The following is a 27,793-nucleotide window of genomic DNA, read 5'->3' as shown; positions in this document are numbered from 1 at the left end:
TATATACACGGTTTAAAATATTGTCTCAACACTGTAGCAGCAAGTGATAGTAAATGCCCAAAAAATGCCACTCAGATGTTTGTATTTATACATTTATTTGTTTATCAAATGCACATGCTGGATATATTGATTTAGAGCAGGAAAGAAAGGTGAACAATTACCAAGATCTACCAACACCTCAACTCGATTGTTAAAAAAACGATAAGCAGATAGACCACTCTAGTTGATATAGTTTTAAAATGCAGATGAAGCAAAGGATGTTATTTCTTGTACAGACTGTAAGAGGTGTTGGTTAAACTTCATACACAAACAATTCAGGCAGCAACTACTGTAAATCCCAAGTACCAAGACTTACAGAGACAGGAGGCACATTCATTTTAATGCCATTTTTTTTCGACAGCCACTTATTTATGAGGGACTTTAAGGCAACAGGTGGTCGCTGCTGGAATTTCTGGTACAGGAAGCAAAGTAAAGCAAATGCCAGCCTGGAAAAACTCTGATGAAATGCACTCTTGTATACTCAGCAAGTGTAATATACAGCCTCCAAAAAGATCACCAAGCAGAATCAACACCAGTGATGGTGAATAAAAGCAAACATTTACAACCAAGCTGGTATTTACTGCTGGACTAATGCATAGTATTGGTATGTAAAGATATTTCTGTCATTTTGATCCTGTGCTGTCCTGAGGAAAAGTGCTGTACTACCAACTATGTTTACAGTCCCTAAAGATGGCTTTGGTTTACAGAGAAAGATGTTTGGCAGAAATGTCCATCTTACATTCACTTGTATTGCAGTAAAGCCACGATGGCAGCAAAGGCACATAGTTGAAATCAAACAGATTTTTTTTCTTTCTTTCAAAGCCAGAGTGCAAAGATTCAAGAGCGGAACACGCTTCATATATGAAGAAAAACTAGGAAACAGGAAATAAATGCATCAGACAAGAAAGGCAAAATCTATTAAAAAGCTGTAAAGCAGGCACTGAAATGGATTGAGTCAAAATATTTTTAAAAAACATACATTACAACAGCTTTCACAAATCTCCATGATGCTGTTGCTGTGTGCAGAACAAACATGTATGTGATACATTTTGTTGTCACTTTGGAAGAAATGTACATTTTGCTTGTTTTGACCTGAATCTGGCTGGAACACGGGGATCACCAGCTGCAGCTAGCTGTGTCTTTTTAGTGTGAAATGTGAAATCACGTTTTTAAAAAAGAAGTTTAACTGCAGCCAGTGTCTCCTCAGCCTTCAGTTAAAAAACAGTAATACACTGTACACACCCATTTACAGTAAAGCAAGCATAATAATAAAATACAAACCACGCCTCAGTTCTATTTACAAAAAAAAAAAAACGTTTGTTTGCTCCTAAATCCATACATGACCAAAAAAAGGCAAAAGGCATAAGCAGAATACACAAAAAAAAATCATCTGAGCTTCATTTATAACAAGCCCACTACAAAATAACATTTGCTGATACTGAAACAAATGCTTCCCTTTTTAATGCTACTGCGGCTAGAGTATAAAAAAAGACACTTAAATACATATTTTATACACACACTAGTTAATTTCTGTGCATAAAGCAGTACAAAGTGTTCCATAACACTGACACACACTGTGTGTCTGAATTAACAAAATCAGTCACATTTTTCCTTGTGAAATTTACCTTAAAAAATGTTTTTCCTATATATAAAAATTCCAGAAATGTAAAGGCTGAAGAACCTCTGAAGAATATGAAAGCACAAGGAGAAAACTCTGGACTGATTATATTTTTTTTTATACAAGGGGTTTTTCAATTTTAAATGATTTATATTTCCTAATGTCAATGAACAAAGCAAGACAAAAACAATGACGGACAGACATACAGTAGGAGTCGGTTGCAGAGAGACAGTACAAAATTAGGAAACAGGAGGTAGATGTGGTGTCTCTACAACCAGCCTATCTGTGCGTGTGTTTGTGGGAAAAGCCGGGCTGAAAATGCCCCAAAAGCTCCTTCATACGTACCAGAAATCCAATATTCAGATGTTCACATCCTTTAAGTGTACTTTAATAGCTAGTGTGCTTTTAATAGTGTCCTATGGTTCTATATTTATAGCTTTTACTGGGGAATTACAGTAGAAATAGCACAATTAATATACTTAAAGTTCATTATGCACGGTTTTGAAACAATACTGAACACAAAGTGTAGCTTTCCTAAAATCTTCAAGCTGTTCTTTGGTGTAAGCGAGCTGATTGTGATGTCCGCAGTCTGTCTTTGCATGTGCTTGTGAGTGAAATCTATGGCTTTAAATCCACAGACTGTGTACAGTCTATGTTTAAATGACACTAATTTGGCTCTTTGACATAAACCAAAATAAATAAACAGCAACAAAAGATGACGACACATCTTCTCCCCAAATCACCAAAAACTCAAAGTCTGACTTTGAGTCCAGACAATACACGGGGAGATCGTATTTGCTCTGTGATGTGGTTTGTGATGAGCAAAACTGGCACCAGCAATGACCAAAAAAAAAAAAAAATTAAATAATGCACTGGACATCAAAACAAAACTGTCTGGATGAGTAGGTTGCTGGTGCTCATTTTGAAGGCACACATGAAAATGAATCCTACAGTTCCCCCAGTGGTGAGCCCTGCTGAGGTCTAAGCCTCCACGGCAGCGAGACCATTGCTGTGAGGTTTGTAGCCGTTGGCTTCAGTGTGGTTGAGCGCCTGCATCTCTTGACCTCCGGCCCGCTGGTCTCTGGCCTTCTTTTCCTTCCTCAGCTGACTGCGGTGGTAGAACAGGTAACCCGGCAACAGGAAACCAGTCAGTGAGAGGATCAGCAGGCCGAGGTTGATCTAAAAGACCAAAGGTAGAATTATAGCCATGAATTTTTGCTTTGTCAGTAAATGTAACGACACATTGACTCTACACTTATTCAGGACAGAGCTAAAAATGAGGATTTTACACAGTGGCTGGATAAGATTTTCTCTTTAGTTCCACTTTAAACTAGAAATGCTTGAAAACTAATAGCTAGAAACAACCCAGAAATAATATAAAATGACACTTTTAGCAAAAACGCATAAAGCTAAAACTGGTCAACAGAAAACAAAAAAAGAATAAAAATCCTTTTTACAATGCTAACATGCTCAAAATGACAAAAGTAGCTTTTTGATGTTTACAAGTACAACCATATTCACCACTTAGTTTAGCATGCTGCCATTCTGACATTTCCTAATTAGGAACAAACAACAAAGTGAAGCAGATGGGAATGCCATTATTTTTGTATCCTCTAGGACAAATTGAGATGTTACTAGTCAAATACCAGAAATGAAAAGTGAGAGAATGGGCTATTAAAACTGAATATCAGCTCAGCAACACTTGTTTTTTGGTGTGATGTAATCCAATTTTTCATATTTTGGCTTTAAACCAAAAACAAGAAAACTTTTGTAATTTTTCTAATGTCCACAAACAGTGAAAATCAAGTGGAGCAAAGTAGGAGAACTGCCTCGGTACTAACATTTTTCAGTTTGCCTTTGTGAAGAGACTATCACAAATCAATCAGAAGCAAAATTAAACTGTCAGCACAGAAAACTAAAAACCCCACAAATGTCAACTTGCTGGTGGCAATAGAAGGAAAGTTAGAAAATGACCAAAGTCATCAGTCATCCATTGTTTGGAAACTATGAGCATCTGTACAAACTATGATCCATTCAGTAGTTGTTGAGATATTTCAGTCTGGAGCAAAGTGATGGATCAACTCTGCCATCTTTAGAGTCACATGTCTTGAAGAACACTGATTAAAATCGAGACTTTTACAAAGACAAACACAAAGCTTCATATTTCTGTCTCATTTGTTGCAATTGTACAAGTTCAGTTGAAAAAAAAAAGGATATAGGCATTAATTTTTTCAGAGCAAAGATATTATCCAGCAAAGAATAATTTCATCAGACAAACATGTCAGCTCAATAAATGCACGTGTGTTTTATTTTGTCAATGTAATCGGGCCTCTCTTGCTCACTTTTGCTCATTTGTCTTCACAACAACTGTCAGTTTTGAATGCATTTACACTTAACCTGACAGTGTGCAACGCTGCAGCTAGTTAGATAATTGGAGTAGATCATTTGTAATTCAAAGTTTCGTCTTTAGACACATCACAGACTGAATTATTAGTCTTTAGTAAAGCAGGGAGAGGGGAAACGAGTAAAACTAAGTAAAACAGGCTATTGTGAGCTTTGCGTATAATACTTCATTATAATAATTCAGCTATTCATATTATTATTTATATGCTTACAAACAATAGACAAGAAACAAGAATCAAAACCAAATGAAAGACTGAATCCACTTGATGTCACAATAAGCAACGCTGAGAGTTTGTTTACGTCTGTCTCAGTGTGAGGTGTGCAGACGTGCAGAGGTAAGTTGTGTTTCCTCACCCAGTAGGGATCTCCATGCATCGGTCCGACCATGGCGATGAAGAGCGGCTGCTGCAGCAGAGCGATCACGGCGCTGATCATGGACTGGAGGCCTGTCAGTGTGCCAAAGTGGTTGGACGGGTAGCTGTGGAAGAGGTATTGGGTGGTTAGAGTTTAAAATACCCAGTGAAAGTAGACTGAACTCCAGAATAATCACAAAAATGACAGCACATACAGTAAAATAGTTGATTTTGTGGTTTATTATATAAATATATTTTTTGTTGTGGAGATAACATTTGTGATGAAAAATGGTAATTATTTCCAGAGTGATTATTTATTATAATGCTGATGTGGCTCTGGAGGGTTCTGGTTGGTGATGTAACGTTTTAAACCAACTCTAGCTATTCAAATAAAATCACGCCATATTTTTTTTTGTGTGTGCAAGCCCACGCACTTAGACTGTGGGTCTAGTAGTCTTGTATGATAACAAACTACAACAATATCTCACTCTATAGGTGTTCAATGCATATAATACTGTATTATTTAACTCCAGATTTACTATAATGTAACAGTTCATTAACGTCCTTTCACATTTTTTTCTCACTGTGGGTTCATCTTTCGCTGCAATTGAAAAATCCTGCACCTCTATAGTAACAGCCCAACCATTGTGAGAACCTAAAATTGTCCTCCGTGCAGTAGAACATGATACATCCCAAAAAAGAAAAGTTACTTTCTTCATTGCTTGTAAAAATCTGAGTACATCATGTATGACATTTTTCCATATGTCGACAGGTGGAGCCAAAATTGGGAGAAAAAAATGGTGGCTCTACATACTAAAGATATTTATCTACGTACATTATATAGTTTGTTTCTGTATTTGTCGCCTCTCTGTTCTGTGGAAACACAGTCTGCAGTTCAACCCAGTTCATCTAAAAGGTCCCTGAACTTTAGTCATGTTGACACAGCTGACCAACAGTTGTGTTTCCTGTGACGAGGAGTGCAGAACTTTTTCTTTTTTTTACAGAATCCGTTCAGAGCAAATTCTTTAATTTTGTGAATGTTTAAAAACACATCTAGGGTATAATTAGTCAATTGCCAGTTGAAAATATTAGGTTACTTTGATCGAAAGGACTGTACATCACACATGAGTAGTTCAATGACTGTCAGAAAGTTTAAAATCTGATGATCCTCTATGTTTTGTTTTGTTTTTTACAGTTACTAGCATTGATAAAAGGTGTAATTTTTTTCATTTTTGAAAAAATAACACACCTTTCACCTTTGGGGTTCAGAGGGTTAATTTAGTTTAAAGAATATAGTAAACAGTTGCAGTGTTGTGGTTTCTGCACCCACATGACAGACCATCCTCTACTTTTGTTACCACATCTGGTTGCTTTTATCACACTGTAAAGTGCTGCTTGACTTTTGGTGTTTATATGGTGTTAGGTAGTAACTGTAAATGGATCAGAAAAGCGATGTCTCAATGCCAGGACTTCAGTAATGTATAGTTCTTAAACTACATGTTAGTTATCTTATTATTGAAGTGGAAACTGAAAGGATTTCCTCTTTTGGCAGAAAAACCATTATCCATTGTTGTGTGATTTAAATGTAGATTTTGTGGAACTTATCCAGTTTCCTCTACATGGGATTGTGTTGTACAGAGTTGATGTGAATGACGAATGACTCACACAGCAGCATAAAGGCCTCCACAGCAGGAGTGGATGAAGCCTCGGACCATCGTGTGGAGGATGAAGGTCAAGATCTAAGGTAGAAAACACACAAAAGAAGCAGTAGAATCAATAAATCTGGACCTAATTCTTCTTTACTTGTGTCATTATTGTCTGACCGTCATAACGTGTGTGTGTTACCTGTAGAGGTAGGCTGTCTATGAGGCAGCAGCATCCGAAAGCAATCAGCAGCAGGTTGGTGAGGATGAAGGCCCTCATGGCGTTGGTCACCTTCTGGATCTTACGGTCTCTTTTGGGTCCATTCAAGCTGACGAGGACACAAGCAAAGATGATTTAATGTGACACAAAAGTTGAATATCTTTGTTTTCTTTCTGGAATCAAAGATATTCATGTGCAACGTTTTTCCAAGTGCCCACAGATGTTGCCAATACTGCTTAAAAATGGTAACTCTAAATACTAGAGATGTTTTACTACATACATTTTTAATCTGTTTCCATACTTGTCTTCTGCTGCTCTGTGTAAACACTTCACCATTGCACCAAGAAGCACAGAATTTTTAAATTTAATTTTATTTCTTTTACAGAACTCAGTTGGTACAAACTTACATTTTCTGGCAATTTGTACACATAAAGAGATTCTGCAAAAAAATAAATAAATCTGGATTTAAAGCTAGCTCATATTTGGTTATGTTTCCCAACAGAGCTGCATGCCACTGTTGGAAATTTGAATATCTAAATATTGCTTCTGTTACTGCAGTTTCTGGCTGTGATAAATGGCTTCAATTTCGCAATCTTTTATAAGACAACATGCTTTTCAAAACCATTGGTGCGTTTTGGGGTTCAGAGGATTAAGACCCATAAGACACATAGTGTTACATCCCTTTGTGTACGACATCTGTCATGTTTCACTGAATGTACCTCTTCTCTGTGACGGTGTGGACAGTCTTCTCCTCTTCACACTCTTTCATCCTCCAGTCCATGATGTAGCCAATCAGGGGACACGTGACCAGACACAGCAGCTGCAGGGTGCCGAAGATGGAGGAGTAGAAACTTACTAAAAGAGAAGACATACAATCAAATTAATAAGAGACATAAAAAGGAATTGGCACATAACGTACACAAATTTAGTGCCTCATAGTTACTCTTCTCACCTTGCTCTTCTGCCTCAAGCACCAGCTGCTCAGATGCTGAAATATAACAAAAATGATCCAATCTGTCAGAATTGCTTGAAAGTTTTTAATGACGAACAACAAACTGTAAATGTTTTCTGGGGTTAAATGAGGATTGGACACTCACGGTGCTCTTCACCATGGGTGACCATGAACTCCAGCATCTTGTTCATCGCTCCCATGAAGAAGATGATCCTCAGCTGAGACATCCCCATAGTAATCAGACTCCACAGGAAGATGGGTGAGAACACAGAGCGACGGAAGGGAACAGCATCTGAAGGAGGAGGAGAGCCTTTTAATTTTCATCTATTTTTTTTTTTAGAGAAAATGACTTCTTGATAGGTTATTTGGATTTGTTTCTCATCAGACATCCATTCTGTTAGTCCTTCATAAAAACAGTTATGTCATATAGTATAAATCAGTGGTTCTCAACCTGAGGTGCACAAGCCACCAAGAGGTACCTCATTCTTATCCTGTTAACCCTCTGAACCCCAAAACCTGTGGGCAGGTTTAAAATGCACTTTAAAAAAAATAAAAAAAGAAGCCAAATTTACATTATTTATCAGAGCGAGAAACAATAAAATCACAAGGAATTGTTGGCTTTTCAGCTTTTTGATTGTCCTTGAACTGAACATCTGTGATGTGCCAGTCCCTCACAAATTTAGCCAAATCTAAACCTAAAATTATGACATCTTATCATAAACACTTACTTCTGCATGTCTGACTGAAAGACTCCTAAGAGTAAACAGCACAAAATTGATTCTAAAAATAAAAATTACAAAAAAAAAAAAGCCCAGAAACTGTTTAGAGTTCAGAGGGTTAATCATAATGGGACCTTAGGGGTCGCAAGATGATGAACAAGATAGCAAAGTATTTCTTGTAATTTGAACAATTTATCTCTTTAAGAATCGATTGTGAAATATTTAAAAGAATAAGCAAACCCTTTTTGTTTAAATTCAGCCCTGTTTTGTTTAAAAACCTAACAAGTTACACTCTATAAGGATACGCCTCCTTTTTAGGTACAAAAAAAACAAGTTGCGTTACCATGAGTTATGACATTTTAGTTGAATGCTAAGTCCATAGGAAAAGATTCCAAGTTCTTGGAGGATTTTATCCAGTTTTGTTCATTGGACCTTTATTTACTACACTTATTAGACATGTTTGTTTATCAAATGGTCAGAAATAGCAGTAAAATGCATAGATTTCTGTCAAACAAGGCAACACAGACTAAATGGCTTTACTGTATGTGGACCATGTCACTGTTGCACCTAGTAACCTTTCAAAGGCCTTTTCTGACCTCGAAAAAACCCTCTAAGTTAGTGTTAATCCTCTGAATTAATAAGCATGACTGAGCTTGCTGACTTACTGGGAGCAGCGTCGGGTCCACCAGGAAGTTTCTCTGTAGAGTGTCTTACGTCTCCGTTTTTCTGGCTCAGGCTCTCGACAACACCTTTCTGCTCAGATGCAGGCAGCTCTTGCAGTGTGAGGATCTTACTGTGGTTAACACACAGGAATGAGGGAGGTGAGGTGTTAAACATTTCTGTACCTTGTGTCTCTGTAGAGAGGTGCAGCAGACTGGTAGCTGCACTCACCTGTAGTCCACCTCGTCAGGCGTTGGGAAGCCCTCGATGGGCCAGTTGAAAAAACAGTTGAAAAAGACGAACCCAGCGAGACCGGCCCAGCCCCACATGATCACCTGGAAGGAGACGCCTGCATCGTAGATGAGCTGGGAGGAAGAGAGAGGGTGTTGTGTTTTTGGACTTCAAACTGCACTTGTGTTTAAAGGTGCTTTTTTCTTTACCACATGGCGGCAACAGAACAAGCTGTAAACACAACACTGACATACTATCACCTTGTAAAGTTTTTATGGTTAAAATGAAAGCCAACAGTTTTCTTTTACACATCCACCAGACACAGAGCCACTTCTAGAGTGTTGCTCCTGGCCAGTTCAGGTTTATAACTCTTCCCATAACATTGTTTATATCTCTGACTCATCTGGTCATATCTACACTGTCTATTTGAGAAAATCCTGCAAGTACAGTGCATTTGTTAACAAAATCTTGGTTTGATACCTTGACTCCAGGGAAGGTGACAGCAGAGGAGGCGTAGGAGCCGATCATCAGAGACAAGACGGTGGAGCTCAGAGCACCAAACATGTTGGGGAGCTGCAGACACACAGGAGCAACGACAAACATAGATGATCACACAAATTGAACAAGTCCATTGTGACATGCTGGACAATAAGCATATTTTTATGAACATGCACCATCCTGAGTTGATGATGTGGTTCAGTGGAGGTACATTACGTTATTCTGCCAGCAGAGGGCAGACAGCTGCTTTGTATGAACCAGATGAACCAGGCTGAGAAACTTGACAGACACAGTTGCTACCAACAGGTTTTGCACATAGTAACACTTCTCCCTCTCCCTGCAGTGCAGACTCATTAAAAAAATATTAGTTTCCATGTCACTGGAAACGAGAAACAAAGTCATGACCCAGTTTGGGTCCTGACCCCATGGTTAAAATGCAGACTAAGCTATACTTAGACACCATGCATAGTCTTTATTCTAGTAATTTCAACAAATTCCCTGAGTTAGGATTAAAAATGTGGAAGCCGATCTATAGTCAGCTCCTGATGAACTTCACAGAGGTTCACTGGACCCAGCACGAGGGCATGCATGACACAGGGCAAGGGACAAGGTGGTGGGCACCAGGCACTAACACATCATACATTAGGTCGACCTATTTACAGTAGTAAGTAGCTTAGCGAGCCCAACAATGACCTATTGTGCTGGCAGCACATTCAGTGTCCTTTGATTAGAGTTTTAAATGGGTCAATCATGATTATAAAATCACATGTGTGGGATTTTATGTGTGCTGCACGACAAGCTCAGTGTTCTCTCTCAGCACTGACCGCGGTTTTCCAAACCTCTGCTAGGGTCACCTAATCTCATGGTTGTGTCAGAGTTCACCCAACAGTCTCGGTACCCTGTTTTTTTCTCCTGCAGTTGTTCGCACTTTCCACAACCTCACACTGATCTCACTGAGGCAGATCACATCTATTAGTCATTTATGAGCTCAGTGCCGAGCTCAGGTCCCAACTTTTACACATTGAGGGAACGAATGAATGAAGTGATGGATGTGTTGAGGTGACACCATACTGGAAAATAATCATTTTGATTACAAACCTGGCAATAATTTCCTTTCAGTAATTTAAAGTCCATTTAAGCTCTTCAACCCTGCATTAATTAACAAAAAGCTGGAAACATGACACTGACACTTGGAAAGTTGGCTTAATTGTTAGCAAACAGTTTTTGTTCACACTCCCAGCAGACATGGAGCAACTGTAGAATTTATTTGCAGTCATGCTTTGGCAACTGATGAATTTAAGTCCACTACAGTTTCCTTTCAGCCTCATTTTGGTCTGCACCATCTCCTCAGTGAAATATTTGGCCATGTTTGCCAGCTAATCTTTAAGTTTCCCTCCTCTTTGGTGCTTGGCAGTTGGTGTAAAGTAGGTTTTCAGTGGAAAATAGTTGCCTGCCGTTGCCAAAAACAACACTGTGGGAGTGGTGAGAACCAAAACAGTAAAGTTGCAAGTCAGAAAAACCAAAACACTTTCCGTAAAGCTGAAGGACACTGCATAGACTGGTGATAATCCTCTGTGGACTCATTACTGTGAACTTCCGCTCTCATGTTACACATAGTCATTAGATCTATTGTTCAGATGAAATTACTGATTACAGCAGCTCTAAATGTAACTGATATCTCCTAATTGGTCTGGTGGTATGAAGCCGTGCTGTCTGAAACTTTGTTGTCACACACCTCCCAGTTTTAAAGAGACATACTGTGAAGACGATCTGCATTTGCAGCTATGAAATAACCGACAGAAAATGGGTTTCCATGAACTTTCTAACCACATATTGAAATTCCAAGAGCTGCTTTTGGCTACGGAGTCCAGCAAAGTGGAAGATGTCTGTGAGAAGTGTGAGAGTAGTTGTGATGGAGGTAGATTTTTTTCTGCTGAAGTTGGCTGCTGTCTTGAGATTACGATATTGTGACAGTTTGCAGCTGGCAGACTGTGATGTGCGTCTGTGTTGCAGGGGGAAACGTGAGGTCAGTTTGAGAGATGACACCAAGAGGTTAGCAGGTAAACAGGAAAAAAAAGCTTTCCTGAGGATGTTCGAGAGAGAGCCTGACTGTCTGAGCGAGAAGAGAAAAACATCCTCGAGAACACCCGTCCTTATTCACAGCTTCTGAGAATCGAAATACTTCACAGTCCGACTACGACCATAAGATCTGCAGCAGTGGACTCTTCTGACTGCGGAGGTTTGAGGAATGTAGGCAGCACGGCCCTCTGAGCACACAGCGGAGTTTGCATCTCTTACTAATGTTCAAGCAAAGAAATTCCAGTCATGTGAGATGTCAGTTAACCCCTGTTTGCTTTCAGGAGACTAACAGTGACATCCAAGTCATGCCTGACATGATTTGTCTGATGCAGAAAGCAAGTAAGAGTGTGAAATGCGTGTGTCCATGTGCAACCACTGTGTTCTGGCAGTTCTAGTGAAATGCATATTTCACACAGGGCCGAGTAACACATGTTCTGCATGCTAATGCTGCCAAGAGGGATGTGAACGGTGACACGTGACTGCATGGAGGCACACAGGGGCCAGGTGGTGTCAGAAAGTTAGACAGAAATGGAGCTTTGACCATTCGCTTGTCATGACTTATAAGTTCAGCTCTACTCTTGCTGTGCTCACTCACTTGGGTGTTGTAAGATTTTGGCATCGGGTTTAATTAAGACTTTAATCACTGAGAGAATGGGCCAAATAGTAGATTAATGAGCACAGAAATTCAGATTCAACTCTTAACATGAGGCACAAAGGCAGATCGCATGAAGAGAAAGTGGAATAAAGAGGTGGGAGGCAGGAGAGAAAGAAAAAAAAAGAGGGAAGTATAGAAATTTTGCAAGGACTTAAATTATGAAAACGCTACATGGTGGGATTTATTTAAAAAAAACAATTTTTTTTGATTTAACTGATCTTTCCAAGCTGCAGCTGCAGCTTCTCTCTCTGTGGAGATCCCAGCAGGAAACACTAAATCACAGCTGATTAGCACCGGCTTCTTCTTTCCACCTCAGCTCTCTGCTGCCCTTCTCACTGTTCATAGATCAGTCAAACTGTTGTCCCTCCCAGCAGCACTCTTATCCAGCTGCAGTAGCTTATATAACATAAAAAGTGGTCTAATGTTAACACCTGCATTGAGGCCTTTAAACCATGAAGCGTGATTCTTGTTTTTGAGGCATCTTTGAATTTCACCATCAGCATCTACTCAGAGTCATCCTCAATTCCCTGTGGTTGCTTCCATTTGTTGAGCAAATTCAAAGTAGCTCAGCCTCTCTGCTATCTGAGACTAATATATGCAAGAAGATGATTGACGGCTCGTAACCCAACTTTTACCACTAGCATGTGATGAGACAGGCCCTTGCGAGCAGCCAATTATGTTTAGGGAGAATCCTACGTCTGTTACAGTGTATGAAAGAGGCATGCCTTCATTCCTTCAACACTTAAACTCTCATCATACTGTACATAGTTAACATAGATCATTAAGGGATTGTGACATATGCGACAACCAGGACCAGGAAGGTTGTGTGCACCTGCCAAAAATGTGACACTAAAGAAAGGACGGCAGGCGTGAATCACCTTGATGCTATTCAACCGTGTCTCCCAGTGAGCTTTAAAACCACAAGCATGTGCACACAGATTAATGAGAGCAGTGATCCGTCAGAACTAAATGTTCTGGATGTTTTTCTAAAACTTTTTTTTTTGGGATCAGTTTTGAATTAAAACCGGGGAAAAAGTAAAATGGACGCATAATGAATTCTTTAGATCAAGAGCTGCTGCATCAAGAGCATGAAGATCAGAAACAGCTTTAACTGAGTTGTTCCTGTTAACATGGAACATTGCATCAGAAATTTGGAATGGTACGTGTATCTAATTTGTAATTATTATTCTAAAAAAACAAACAAACAAACAAACAAAACCTCGCTTCTTTACAGTGTTTTGTACTTGTGTAACAAAACAGTCTCAGGCCACAAATTAGTAGGTTTTCAGGCCAGTATGTAAATGTCCACACTTTTCTTCACTGCTTCTTGAAATAAAATCCATAATCCTTTGATCTCTTATTGCAAGCTACAGGCTTTCCCTCTGACGAATTTATATTTCTCTGCCAATTGTATGCTTTTGCTTGCAACATGACTTTTATCATTATTACTATTATCACTATACACACAGCATATGTACACACAAGCATTTATAGTGCCAATGTAGTGAGGAAAAAAAACACCTTCTTCAAGGTTATGATATCAGGTTGTTTTTTGAGCAATATCCAAAACTTACACACGATAATAAGTGTGATTTTTGCAGGTGAAAAGTTAGTTGGTGTAACTGTAATAGTTCCACTACATTTGCAAATATTTTACAACTAAGAACTTTAACATGTTGAAAGTCAGATGACAGACTCTTTGATTCGAGGGTCATTTCTCTCATTATGGCTAATAGGAGACAGTATAAGTCTTCTCTCTTTATACAGTACCTCAAAAGAACAGAGATGATCTTTTATAATCAATTTAGTCTCAAGCACATGGTTTGAATCACGATGGCATGTGTTTGTGTGTCTCTCAGTCCTTGTGCTCTGCTGTCCTTTGCTAGTCAGAGCAGCAACAACAGGGTGGAGGTCAGTCAACGTTGGTAACCCGATTAGAAATGTGGACAGAGGGAGGGACGGAGGGACGTGGAGGTCAGACAGAGACAGACAGCCTGGGGGGGAGTTGAACATTACTCAAACGTGTGGGTAATATTAATCTTATGCTTGTGTGATTAATAGAGTAGAAATAGGAGTATGTGAGCGTGCGTGAGCGGTCAGAGTCTCAAAGGATTTTCCATGTTGCTGTGCCACTGCTGCACTGAGTGCCCCCTCGCTCAGACACAGTCATGCATTGCTGCTAATTTTCATTTCTAAGGGTCAAAATGATGAACATAGTGTATTTAATGGAGGAACAGAACAGCTGAGTGAAACTGCAGCTCCATGGATGCGTGCATTAGTGTACAAATATGTTTTTCCAGACAAGAATATGACTTGAATCATCCTTTGTATTGATTAAATTACTTTCATCTTGTCCTTTCGCGTGTAACTTTAGAAACAGTACTGGAGACCACCTTTCATTGTCTGATATTAGCCCATGAACACATGTATAAAACATGTGTGATTTTCCTTCACTATGACCTTCACTTCTGATTGTTTCCCCATTTAGTTTCTCTATAAATTAGCTCTAAGATTATTAAATCACAACATTTCACACACTATGTTGTGAGTCCTTGTTGTTCTATTGCTGCACCATTACATCAAATGGATGGAAATGGTGCATCATTTTATACAGCAAGGGGCAATTGATTGTTGTTTTCTTCAAGTCCAATAGCACATATTAGCCATCAAGGGGACCAATAACCAGAATTTGGAACTGACTGAACATTTGCAGGAAAAATGAATATCTTGGTGTCAACACTTCTTGACAAAACTTTGCAGAGATTCCTTTGTTTACTGATGTCTTACATGTTTAGATTTAAAAAAAATAATCTTTCTGTGTTGATAATCTATAACACTATCAATAGATATTAATATTTATAAATATATAATTAATATGTAATTAATTGTACAGTGTTGTGTGCGTGACAAGGCTTGAGACCACAGAATATGGACTACAGATAAAGTAAGGCAAAAAAAGTCCATTTTAAAATTCATACATTTTACTGGAAATCAGTATTTTTTTTAATGATGCTAATACAGGAAATAATGCTGAATATCAAATCCAATGATTGGCCAAGCTGATAATGGTTCGACCCCTATTACACACATTTCTCATGAATTCAGCTGCTTGTTTAGTTGAAAGTAATTTTCTCAAAGTCAAGGATGAGATAAAACAGGCAATTTGTACAGAAAATATCATCCTTTTTGTTTGCTGCCTCTAAAAACAAAAGAAATGTGGTTTTTAAATTGTCTTGTTTCATTTGTGGTTGGTATATAGTTATAGGTGGTAAATTTAGAAACAAGAAGAGAGTCTATCTCAGTACGACTTGTGTGAAGTGACTGCCAAAAAGTTACATCATTTTAAAATGCCTTCTGTCCTGTGCTTTTCGTTTGGTTCACAGTCACCTTAAACCACCCCTGATATCTAATTTTGGAAAAATCCACTTCACGTGTTTGTTCCTGTAGAACAGCCACGTCAGCTATTTATCAGCACCGTCAGCAACTCTTCACCGATGCTGAAGGACATTAATTCAACCTGAGTTAGTGAACAGACAGATTCAGACAGGTGTCTTAGCAGTGAGCCAAGCTGAAACCAAAATACAGAGACAAGATCACAGGACAGGGTCATGTCCATAGTCAGCCTGAGCCTTCATCCACCAAACATCTGTTTCATGTTCGTCTCCCTGTGTGCACGCAAGCATTCGTGCACGTATGAACATCCACATGTGTGCACAGTCATGCAGAGTTGAAAAGGTTGTGTATTGATTTTTCTTCTGGGTACAGCAGAGAGACAGAGGAGATCATGAAGAAGGACATGAGAGCGAACAGTAGAGACAAGAAAAACAATGTGCCCTTGAGTATTTTGAATAGAGGTAAGTGGGCCGAGCTTTGGGAGGGTGTGTGGTGAACCGCGGGCCGGCATTGGTGGAAACATGAGAGGGAGACTTTCCATCTGGGAGAACTCGTGCAGCTCTGACAGAATCACGAGCACACCGTACCAACACAACACTAAATACTTGTCGGAACACAAGAGGCATTGGCAAACAATAAAGCCCTCCTGATAATGTTGGCACACCAGCTGACACATCACACACAAACACACATGCTTGACGTGAATGTAAACAAACGCAGCTCCCAGTCACAACACACACTGTTTCCCCAGCTGAAGCAAATACAGGATCTGACCACGCTGAGACTGTCAGCTACCAAAACTTTCCTGCTAATTTATTCCAGGAAAAAAAAACTCCATCGCTACTTTCTTAGAATATCTGTTGTGCAACTCCATTATAATCTAGGACAGACAGTCAGCAGAAACCAAATGCAAATTTTGGTGCCAAATTCTGACTAATACTCTTAAAACGATTCTCCTCTGCTTGATGACTGGATGCATGCTTGACATATTACTGACAAGAAAGGCGAGGACAAACAGGACTGGTTGTGCAGGCTTGTTTTAAGTTGTCATTTGTGTGTTTTGCAATTCAAACACAGAATCAGACTTTTCTTTGGAGCCAAATGTACCTGAAACAAGACACACTGAGTCTTTAGTACAGAATGTCCCAAACAGATTTAGACAGGTGAAAATATAATAGAAACGTAAGACACAGTGACAAAAGTTTTTGGAGGCTGTCAGGGACACACACATTCAGTACATGGTGTGAATGCTACAGGAATCGTCTGTGGCTCAGATGGTTATCTAATCGAATTTGTGGTGTATCTTTGGTGGGACAAAAGGGGAGGTGTTTCTCTTCCTTGCTCTGGTTTAGGTCAAACAAGGGTTGCTTTCTAAATCCTATAATATTTCTTTTTACCCTCAGTATGTCCTACAGCTGCCTTCACAAAGTGTGTACTGTTTCACGCACAATTGGGACATACTACTTGGTCCTAATAATATGTGACATATCTGTGATTTCCGTGATCATGTGGCTCGCATACTACAAAATCCGACCAGCAGTAGTAGCACACTTGGGCATTTTTGGCATATTAGATTTGATGAACAATTTATTGGGACGTATTAAACTTTTTTGAGCAAACTTCGTAGTTTGGTAATATGGATCTTGAATGCACCCAAGGTCATATGTACAAATCTAATAACAAACATGAGCACCATTATGTCACGGGTGTGCTGACCATGAGGGCCCCAAACAATGAACACTGGCACAAAGAAGAAGTGATTGACTTCCTAAAGCATTTCTAACAAATCTGTCACCTAACAAAACCAGAGAAGATGCATTAAACCGTTTTCCACTGCAGGAACTCAAAGGCCATTCTAAGGCGGTCCTTGTGTTCCAGCTGCAGGAACTTCTCTGTTAAAACCTCTTTTAGAACCATTTTCGGGCCAGAGCTCAACGCTGATTAGATACACTTGGAGAAGACAACATCAGGAAGCATCCGCTCAATTGACTCTTTTCTCCTCTCAGACATGGTCACAAACAGTGTAAATTTGTCAAATGTTGTGATCAATCACTTTCTAAGTTGGGTAAATCGTATTTGAAACAGAAAGGCTGAAAGGACTGAATACGGCACCACATCACGCCTGCACAGAACTCCTGTACTGGAAAGGCACCTAATGACAGCAAGATATGAGAAGCCTGCTTGAAAACACTGCCTCTGTTTTGAGCAAAGCCCAACCACTATAATAATTCAAGAGGAACGAGGGTGGGGGCTCAGTATCACATTAAAAAAGCCCAGATGATATATCTAGTGTCATGTGTCAACACCATGACTAGATTCATAGCATATTAAGTTCTGCTCCATTAATCAGTCAGAATGTGTGTCTTTTTCTGTGTCCTGTTGGTTGTGAGTCTCACCGTGAGGGATGTGAAGGTCAGACAGATTCCTCCAAAGCCATTCAGGGAAAGAGCCAAGAAGATGAGCGCTGACAGATCTGCAGACAAAAAGAAAAACCAAAAGAGGAAATTTAACTCTTTAAAACAGAACCTGGAGGACATTTAGTCCAATATTCAACCAAAGGTCACAAACTGATACAGGAAGCAAGCTGTCACAACCAGTACAAAATAACATTTTGGGATTATTAATTAATCCATCCACTTTTTATTACTGCTTTTACTTCTGTATTTGTAAGTACATTTAAAAAAATTGCCAATGGCAATAAAAACAAGATAAATATTACACCAAAAAAACTGTAAAAATGCAGGATAGGAGGTTTCAGACACTGTCTAATGAACCAGAAAGTATTTTGGCTGAAGCACACTAAGGCTCTTAAAGGTTGAAAAGCAGTTGGAACAAGCTGTAATGAAAAATGAATAAAATATTGTGTTTAAAGGTACCACACAGGCCTTTCCTGGTGTGTGTTTGATGCACACTAAGTGTTGCTGAGTCGGGCTGAAAAGTTGTCACAATATAGCCAAGTGCAATATATCAGGAAACACAGTTGTGCAAAAATGCAAAAATTACCATTCCCACTGAAACTGTGACTCACATGAAACCCGTCCCTGTTGCACTTCTTCAATCGCACCTGCAGCTTTCTCTCAGTCTGTGAGGTTTAAGTTATGTAAGCATTTGGCAGCAAGGACCCAGTGCCCTGTCGAGCAATCTGAAAAGCTGCTTTCATTGCTTTTTGACTGATTAAACAACACTTCTGAGAGCACATGTGGCTTCAGATCACACATGTTTGGGCCTGTGAATTAACATTGATATTCAAAACTCTGCGTTTTGCATTTTTTGGTTGCTTCTCTAAATGCAGCTCTTCGAGGTGATCAGCCTTGTAACCTTCAATCACAACAGCCACCAGTGTCTCCCAGCACTTACATACTTAAATAGCCACGATACTAAGGAATTTTACTGATAGAATATCAGGAAGAATACTCCAGCTTTACTGGTTTCTGTGAGCCTCATGTGACCTTTGCGAGCAGATTAATTGATGTGCAGCACGTGTTCATGTATGTGCTTTTGAACTCACTGTCAGGGTCGTAGGCAGATCCAGCCATCATGACACAAGACAGACCGAAACATGAGCTGCAACAAAAGAATGAGAAATTGGTGACATTCAAATTATGTAGCAAACTATGTTGCCCCCGAGGCATGTGTTCAAAATACCACAGGGTAACTAGCTGCTGGTGACTAACAAGTTCTGAGTGTCGAGTCATACTACGGACACGTCATGCTGTTTAATGCTTTAATACTTAAAAGTACATTTGGTCTGATTCACAAACAGCACTTAAGCTTGTTAATCTACAAAGGATTGAAATCATCTGTGCCCTGACAGCCTGACTGTTTAAACACATGCAGCTCCACATGAATGTTTTTATCAGCTTTCATTGTGTTATCAAAGTGGAGGGCCTGTATATTACATTTCAGAGCTGTTTAAACTGTGAAGAAGAGTGTGTGAAGTGAGTTTATAACCTTTTACTCTGTCTATTCATATGTTGTGAAGATACTACTGGCAGCCAAACTCTACTGCAACAGAATGCCAAATAATTATCCAAGAAAGTACAAATGTGCTTCCACACTCACTGAAAAGGAATGCTACACTACTATACACACAACGTGCACACACAAACTAGTGCCCCACCCACTTTAACTGATTCACACATTTAACTGATTCACACACGAAGAAAACACAAAAGGAGTTGTCGCCCTCCTCCCTCTGGGGGAATGTGATCCGTTCACTTTTCACTTTTACTATAACCTCAGTAGTAGTAGTAGAGGAGCTGATTTTCTTTCCAGATTTGTCACACAAATATAAATGAATGTGCAGCTAATAAAAAAAAGGCCTCAACTGTTTGTGTGTTGCACTGAACAGAATCAAGTTCTCACACATCTTGGACCATTGTCCAACCATTACCTGCCCACCAGCCGAATTGGACGAGGACCAAACTTGTCCATCAGGATACCGAGTGGCAGCGTTGTGGCGCTGAGTAAGAAGGAACCGATGGTGAAGCCCAGATTCAGCATCTCCTCCTGGTCCACGCAGCTGAGCCACTCCTCCTCCTCCCCGTCAGTGGAGTTGCCCAAAGACACAACCACCGAGTCATTCACTGTGGGAACAAGGTGATGATAGAAACATGAATATTCAGAAACTTTGTGAGCTTCTTCTAATTGTAAAGATGGATGTCCAAAGTCATGGGTTCCCGGTCAGGTATTGGGACTCCAACAAAGTGTTGGTTGCACGCTAAATCAGAGGAGTTAATTAAGACAAAGGCCAAGAGAAAAAGCTTTGTTCTGCTTCGTCTCTATTTTAGGGAATCAGTAGATCATCTGCCTGTCAGACCTCAAAACATCTGTTAAGACATCTGCGGCCAGCAAAAACAGACATTACTTTATTTTACAAGCCAAAAAACGTTTTAACTCTCGTGTTTTGTTGACATTGGCTTCTTCGCTATTTGAAGTCTTTTAGCTCCAGATGGTCAGTGTTTCAAAATTTTTTTGCAAAATCAACCTCCACTTTTCCTTTTCTGAAATCTTCTTAACAGTAGGAAAGTACGTGAAGTAAATACACTGTTTGGTATTCTACATCATAACATTGCAAATCAATGTTAGATCTCTGATGTGTACCAACAAAACTTAAACTGAAATTTTTGGTTTGTGCTGCCTATAAAGTGTGTTTTATACAATCTGTGAGTTTCTTTTCAGACACTAGACAGAACCACTGGATCATTTTCTGATGCAGAGTTCAGGAACACGCCATCACTGCAAAACCATCCACATAAAATTGGGGGAAAACCCCCATGATGCATCAAAGTGTCTTCAGGACCCCAAACTGCAGGTTAAGGTTCAATGATGCTGAACACACACCTGAACACAGGTGGGAGTAGAAGCCCTCCCTCTTCAGCATGATGAGCAGGGAGCCCCATCCCAGCAGCACGGCCGAACACAGCAGGTTTTCAATCACCGCCGTCACCGCCATCCACCAGCGCCTCCTGAAGGCCTGGAGGAGTGAGGGCGCCATCGTTGCTGCTCTGTGACGGAGGAGACATGAGGAGGAATGATTAATCACGTAGTCGTCGTTGTGTTTATATTCAATAGACGCTTGCATATACAACTGTAAAACAAATAGCATTTGAAGGATGTGCTAGATGTTTTTTTTTTTACATTTTGCTGAGCAAATGGTTGATCAAGAAAAGTATCACTCAAATGTGAAAACGTCTGTAAATTTCAACAAACAATGTCATTCATTGCTAATTCAAATTGAGCAATTTAAGTCATTAACCAAAAAATCTAAAAAAAATAAATAAAAAAACACTTGTGTATTCAAATTTTTTAAATGTGAGGATTTGTTGGTTTTCTCTCTCATTAAGAATTTCACTTAACATTTATATGTGACATTTGATTACCTAAACAAATAATCAAAAAATCATGTCAGATTATGATCTTAGTTATGACAGAGGATCAAAATTTTGCTATCTGACTGTTAACATCCAATAATATTCATGCAGGTAAACAGCAGCCTTTGTAACCTGCTATTTCTGACCAACTATGCAATTGTTTGCTAGAAATGCTTGATTACTTGATGTACGTGTCGCTGACTGAGAAGAAAATAGTTATTATTTGCAGCCCTTAGCTCATGTTTATTGTCAAAACACATCGTCGTTTGGGTTCACAAAATCTTCTACAAGGTAATGAATTTTAGCAAAGATCACTGGCACATTACTTATTACAGCGTAAAGCAGTTTGCAATGAAGATCTCTTTACACAAAAGTCAATAAGAGAACAGGGCTGCAACTGACAGTTACTTTAGTTATTAATTAATCCACAAGATAATGTCCTGACTAATCTATTAAACCAATATTTAAAGATATTTAAATAGGGGGAGCAAAAAAAAATCCATAAAATGCTTAAACTATTACATGAATTTCAACATTTTTGTTGATCAAGCAATTAATCAAGTAATTACTGCAGCTCTGATACAAAAACACAACCTAAAATATAGAAAAAATGCCAGAAATGCACAAACTGATACAACAAAATTGCTACTGAATGTCAATACCTGCACTCATGATTACAGTTCTGACTCATCTTCGAAGCAGTTTCGACATGAGTTAAAAAGAATCCCACTCGTGATGCATTTGAGTTCAGAGTTTGACACATCGATCCCCTGAATACAGAAAGATCTTATTTCACTTCATTGACTTTTACTGAATAAAACAAATGTGATGTTTCGTGATGTTTACTTCATGTGCAGACTTGATGGAGTCACTGAAGGGAGTAGATGTCTGCCTCAGTTTGCCTAATGAGATCGCATATGGCCAGTCATTGTTTTGTAAATCCTAGCTGGGTACCTGACACCTTCCACTGCATTGTCCTCAGCACTCCACCCAACCGTGCCATCAACAGAGAAACTATTTCACCCTTGATTTTGACCGAGTGAAACAATGCGGAGCACTCAGTTGGTCTGCTTTGTTCTGGAAATAGGGACAGCATCTTAAAAGGCTGGCATTTCCATCATAAATAGTTGGACTGAACGAGCCTGGCAACAACACGCAGGTTAGCTCCGGTTGTATATAATCAGAGCAAAACTAAGCGATGATGTGGCTTTTATGCAAACACACAACAAACAAAAAGCACAGCGACAACCAAGTCAGGTTAGTCACGACCACCTGGAAAGTGCACAAACACACCGGCCAGGTCACTGTAACCTGCGACAGATTGGGTCATGATGAACTGGACAGCATCACACACGTCTGGAACACATCTAGCCAAGACATCCAAATATAACCAGCTATTCCGTTTGGCAGCAAACCAGACGAGAAGTGGAAGCGAACAGAGGCTGCAGAACAGGCCTCGCGCAGGAAGCTCTCTCTGAGCTTCTTTATGAAGGCATCTTTTCAGCATGCGAGCGTCGCACTGGACAAAGAAAGGGGACTCTAATGGGACAGATTTGTCTCTGCGTGTGCCCATGAGTCTGCATATGTGCTCATGAGGCGTGCGTGTAATGCGATTATCCACAGCCCAGTGAACTGGCTTTGTGCTGAAAAGAGAGTAAGAAAAGGGGGATTTCTTTGTAACTGACCCCATGATGAAAACACTGTTTGCACACACACGCACAATCAACTCCCTAACCCTGAACAATGAGGCGACACAGCGCTCATTCATTCAGTCATTTAAATCTACCACCAGCAAAATAACCTTTTAATTCAGTCAACGAGACAGTAACGAGGCTAACTTTTTGGGTGAGCACAATTAGGAGTCTATAAACATCAGAGCTGCGACTATTACTTTAACCATCAAATAATCCTTTCTCAGATAAATTTACAAAATCCTGATCAGAATTTCTCTGTTTTTTTGTTTTGTTTTGTTTTTTTTAATTGAACCAAAGCTATTCAATTTCCTGCCACAGAGGACTAAGAAAGGGTATTATTCAAGTCATCAATCATGCTTCTGTTGCTCCAGTTACTGTCATCATGGAGTTGGGACAATATTACAATGCTGGCAGTTCATCCCTGTCCCAATCCATACTCCATTTCAGACATAGGAGACCTAACATTGCTGGTTTCATCAATCTGTTGATGGCATTTCGTCATTTTGTCATAGGTTACTTTTACATTAATGTTCCCTAAATTTACATTCTGACAAACCCACCACAGCAACAGAGCTACAGCATGATATATGATATATATCATACAGGTGAGATTAGACCCCAAGTGACATATAATGACATCCAAGTTTTCTGACTATAACAAGGCAAACAAGCATCAGCGTGTTCCAGGAAAGATTGAATTCTCATGTTTTTTTGTGTTTAGGGAATTCTTCAAATCATTCGATTCGGTTAGTTTGCAGCTTTTGAAACTTCACTTCCCAGCTCATTGTGAACCACTATATGTAACACCGTCCTACGTCAGTGTGTTAAATCTTATGTGAGTCTATCCGATAATGCGACTGAATGCAGGTCAGACTTGTGCTGTCTAGAAAGTGCCACGTAAATGCCCGACCTAGCGAGATTAGCGCTGCAACTTTGACTGAAAAGGTGACCAGTGCTCATTAAGACACGACACCGACACATTCAGACTAACACAAAGGAGCTCACGTCTGAAAGGGGCTTCTGACTTAAACAGTATATTGCTGTTTGTGACTCTTAGTTTTCTGTTTAATTCAGTGCAACTGAACACACGTTTTAATTCAGTGGATCAGAAAATGTTAGAACTAATTCTGTGGTAACTTATTTTTATCATGTTAGGAGCATATGAAGAGTTCATTTGCAAAAACAAATAACTCCATCTTCACAAACCTTCAGAAAACCCACTTTTCCATCATCTAACAGACGATATCAATCAAACTTAAGTTATCTCTATTTTTGTCATGTCATGTGTGTTCTACTGAATCAAATCCATTCAACTTCAGTTTGATTGATGTTATCTGAAGCAAACAACGAAAAACACGTTTTCTGAAAATCTACAAAATTGGAGTTATCTGTTGTTGCAAATGAACTCTTGATATGTTCCTCTTTGGATACTCTGAAAAGTTGTGGATACTCAGTAAATTTTGTTTAGCAGAAATGACCCTGGGCAAATAAACCCATGTGTCATCCTCGTTCTCATGTACATTTGCACTATGAGTCACTGAATTGAAATTGTTGAAATAGCAAACATGTTGCTGCATGATGCAAGAATTTGTAATAAAAACTGTTTTAATTGTGCAAACCTGACTCCACCTGTGCATTAGAGTAAAAGACAGGTTTGTTTTCTTAAGTAGTCCATGTTAATACAATGCTTAACACAATTTAAACAGAGGAAATAAGAGGCAAATTCTTTGTACAGAGTTTAGCCAAAGCTACTTGAAGCTTCAACACAAATCAAGCTGACATGATGTAAATCCATACTTGCTTGGCTCTTGGGTCAGCATGAACTAAAACGGCAGACACATGTTTTCATTCTAATTTATTGTCAGTAGATACTCTTTTAAACTCTTGTGTAAATTGTGTGCTAAACATGGCAGCTTCTCACTTCATCACTTTAAGCGTTACTAATCCTCTGCAAGCTTCTTCTGACCGCACATTCAAAACAAACACACCTACAGTTAGTTTGTGCCTCTTTTAAAAAAAGTTTTAGCAGCGCCTGTATTGTAGAAGCCAAATAAACGAGTGCACTTGTTGTTTTGTTGATGCTGCAGAACGGAGAGACAGCATACAGGGGGTCCATGAAAAGCCTAAGTATAGAGGCCGCTGTCACATGTGTTGGATTTACAGTGGCGGCCACATCACGAGTGACAACACACACAAAACAAACGCTACACTTCACATGCACGCTGGTTCACAGGAGACAATGTTGTAAATAAAACGGGGAACATATGTCATGAAAACTGCAAGAAAAAGGGCACAAGTGGCTGCTTGGTGTGCGCTCACGTTAAAGGACCACGTGGACTGATGTAAGTCATCCAACACAACTGTCTGGCCTGCTGCCTCAGCCTCCACTGCTGCTTATCACACATTCTTTCTCTAAGTTTCCCGCCTGTTTCTGTGCAGCTTTTTTCTTTCTTTTTTTTTACAGCAGCAATTACTGTGAAACTGTCATTGTGGAGCTCAGGGAGTGCTCTTGTGTTGGGATGCCTGTAGGTCAACACACAACAAAGACTTGCCAACAAGTTAAACATGAAAGCAAGGTCTTCTTTACTGTTGGCAGGCAGTTGCGAGCCGCTGTCATAACACTGTGAAGTGTGTGTGTGTGTGTGTGTGTGTGTGTGTGTGTGTGTGTGTAAGAGAGCAGGTGAAGGCCGCACTGGGAGAGACTCCTTATAAGGAAGCTGTTTCCTGAAATACCTGAGCGCTGAATGATGCAATGTTGCACGAGTCTCCTCACATGGACTCTGTTGGTGCTCACTGTGGAGGAGGCAGCAGCCTGTTGGGTTATTCTAATATAACCATCTTTTCTGCTGCCTCAGTATCAAAATCTGACTTAACTCCTCACGTGTCCCTGCTTCCTTTCAAGTCTCTCTGCTGCTGCTCACATCCATCTCTGCTCTTTTTTCCCCGCGGGGATATTGGCGACCTTGACCGGGAGTGTTTATCAACCTCAGCAGGACACAAAGGAACTCAAGGCAAACTCTTTATCCTCACAAGTTTCCTAGAAAATAAACCGCACGCCCGGGACGCCTCTGTTCCCCCCGAGGAGTCCGAGAAAAAGAAGAGAGAGAAAAAAAAAAACCCGGCAAACCCCTGAAGCTGGTCGGCCGGAGAGCAGCTGCTTCTCCGCGGGCATGACCTCAGCCAGGGTCCGGTTACCGGAGCGAGGCTGGTGAGACGTTCAGCTGCTGTCTGAAAAGTGGAAACTCACATGACCAACTCACATGAACAGCCCCAACAATAAAGAGACCAGTCAGACCTCCAGTTTCCATTGATGGTCTACCTGCTCACTAAGGCTGACATGATTTGTGCTTCATTAAATTTGGTAATCAACTGAGTTTTCATTTTATTTATTTATTTTTTCAGTATTAACAGCTAGCTAGGCTATTGATAACGATAAATTATTATTATTATTATTTCATTTTCAAAATGCTTCCAGTTTCTTAGTGGAAGGGTTTTTGTTTGTACTTCTCTCACATGACAGTAAATGTAATTAATCACACAACACTTCTGATGCTTCACTTCTCTGAGTCAGTTTTTCTTTATTTTTGTTGTTCTGTTCATCCAAACATTAATTAAGAAAGCAATCAGACTGTGTATTCTTATAAATATCCCAAACTGCTTCACTAATGTAAGGTGATGCTACATTTCTGTTTAAACTCATTCAAACTTAAAAACTGACTTTGTTTGGACAACAACAACAATGTCATGGCCATTGTTGTTGTTGTTGTTTTTCTCTGACATTTTAATATTTTATCAATGAAACTGCTAATATTAATCAGGATAAAACTAAAAACTAAAAGTTACAGGTTTAATTGCAAAGATTTTTTTTTTGTTTTGAAGATGTCCACAATGTTTTCACCACATTGCAAGTTCCTCTGAGTGAAACAGGCCTACTATGTATTTAAACGTTGTTTTTACAGCTAAATTTACATTTAAACCAAACCATAAAGTGTTACTATAAAAACGTACTCTACGGGGAGCCAGTGAAGGCAACACATTCTGTCTTTTTTTCCCCTGCTTGGTGACACAAACGCGACCACTGCTGCTGACTAAAGCTGTGATTAAGTTCAAATTAGAGAGCACTAAAACAAACATGTCTAATTGTAGGTAAACTGAGCGCTTAGAGGCGAACAAATGAGCTCCATCGCTGAGTTTACTGAAGCAGCAGTTTACAGCTTAATGAAAGAAAAGACCTGAGTGAAGATACTGTAAAAAGCATGGCAGTCACTAAATGGTCACTTCCGAAACAGCGTCTTTCGGTGTTACTCATTGTGCTTCTCACACTTTCACCCTCCGTGCGCCAACACACTTTGCGCCTTTTTTGGTTCCCATTACGCACACATTGGCGGGTTTAATAACGGAGTTTCCTCGATACCATGTAAAGGAAAGTTGTCTCTGTGTAATGCCACGTGTGAGTATCAGCAGCCGGTTATTCTTGCCTCCGCGTCATGCTGCCATGTGTGTGTTATTACAACAAATACTACACGTATTAACACAAAGTGGACAATTAAGTACAAACTAATTTACTTACTTCAGTTGTGCGTCTTCTCAGAGAGGAAAAAAAAGATGGAAATAAAGGCGTTTCTTACTAAGTAAATGACAAAATGAGGATTTCAAAAAATCAGCTTTCACAGCTGACTGTTGTTTTTCTTAATTTGTAAACAGTGTCAGCCTGAATCCCCAAATTAAAGCTTTTGCTCTCCCTGCTTCCTTTCTTCCTTGTT

The 27,793-nt window shown here is 39.6% G+C and overlaps 1 protein-coding gene across 1 annotated transcript; it reads right to left on the bottom strand.

Moving 5' to 3' along the window:
• Window positions 1-78: 78 nt before the first annotated feature.
• Window positions 79-27,793, bottom strand: slc43a1a (solute carrier family 43 member 1a). The gene is made up of 15 exons (XM_008283629.1): window positions 27,601-27,793; window positions 20,807-20,970; window positions 19,857-20,049; window positions 18,972-19,027; window positions 17,860-17,936; window positions 9,319-9,411; window positions 8,839-8,972; window positions 8,613-8,740; window positions 7,374-7,520; window positions 7,229-7,264; window positions 6,996-7,131; window positions 6,259-6,385; window positions 6,079-6,152; window positions 4,415-4,538; window positions 79-2,836 (listed from the first exon to the last, which is right to left on the bottom strand). Exons 2-15 carry the CDS (start codon window positions 20,958-20,960, stop codon window positions 2,639-2,641), a joined length of 1,677 nt encoding a protein of 558 aa, XP_008281851.1. The 5' UTR covers window positions 20,961-20,970; window positions 27,601-27,793; the 3' UTR covers window positions 79-2,638.

This window comes from Stegastes partitus, unplaced genomic scaffold (genome assembly GCF_000690725.1).
Source record: "Stegastes partitus isolate 25-593 unplaced genomic scaffold, Stegastes_partitus-1.0.2 Scaffold321, whole genome shotgun sequence".
NCBI lineage: Eukaryota > Metazoa > Chordata > Actinopteri > Pomacentridae > Stegastes > Stegastes partitus.
Note: the sequence above shows the minus strand (reverse complement) of the source record. Positions and strands in the feature narration are given on the sequence as shown.

Excerpts from the sequence above, each read along its gene's own strand:
- slc43a1a (XM_008283629.1), bottom strand. The coding sequence starts at position 20,960 with ATGGCGCCCTCACTCCTCCAGGCCTTCAGGAGGCGCTGGTGGATGGCG. Across the intron at positions 20,050-20,806 it reads CTACTCCCACCTGTGTTCAG|TGAATGACTCGGTGGTTGTG; the intron begins GTGTGTGTTCAG and ends TTGTTCCCACAG. Across the intron at positions 17,937-18,971 it reads ATCTGCCTACGACCCTGACA|ATCTGTCAGCGCTCATCTTC; the intron begins GTGAGTTCAAAA and ends TTTTGTCTGCAG.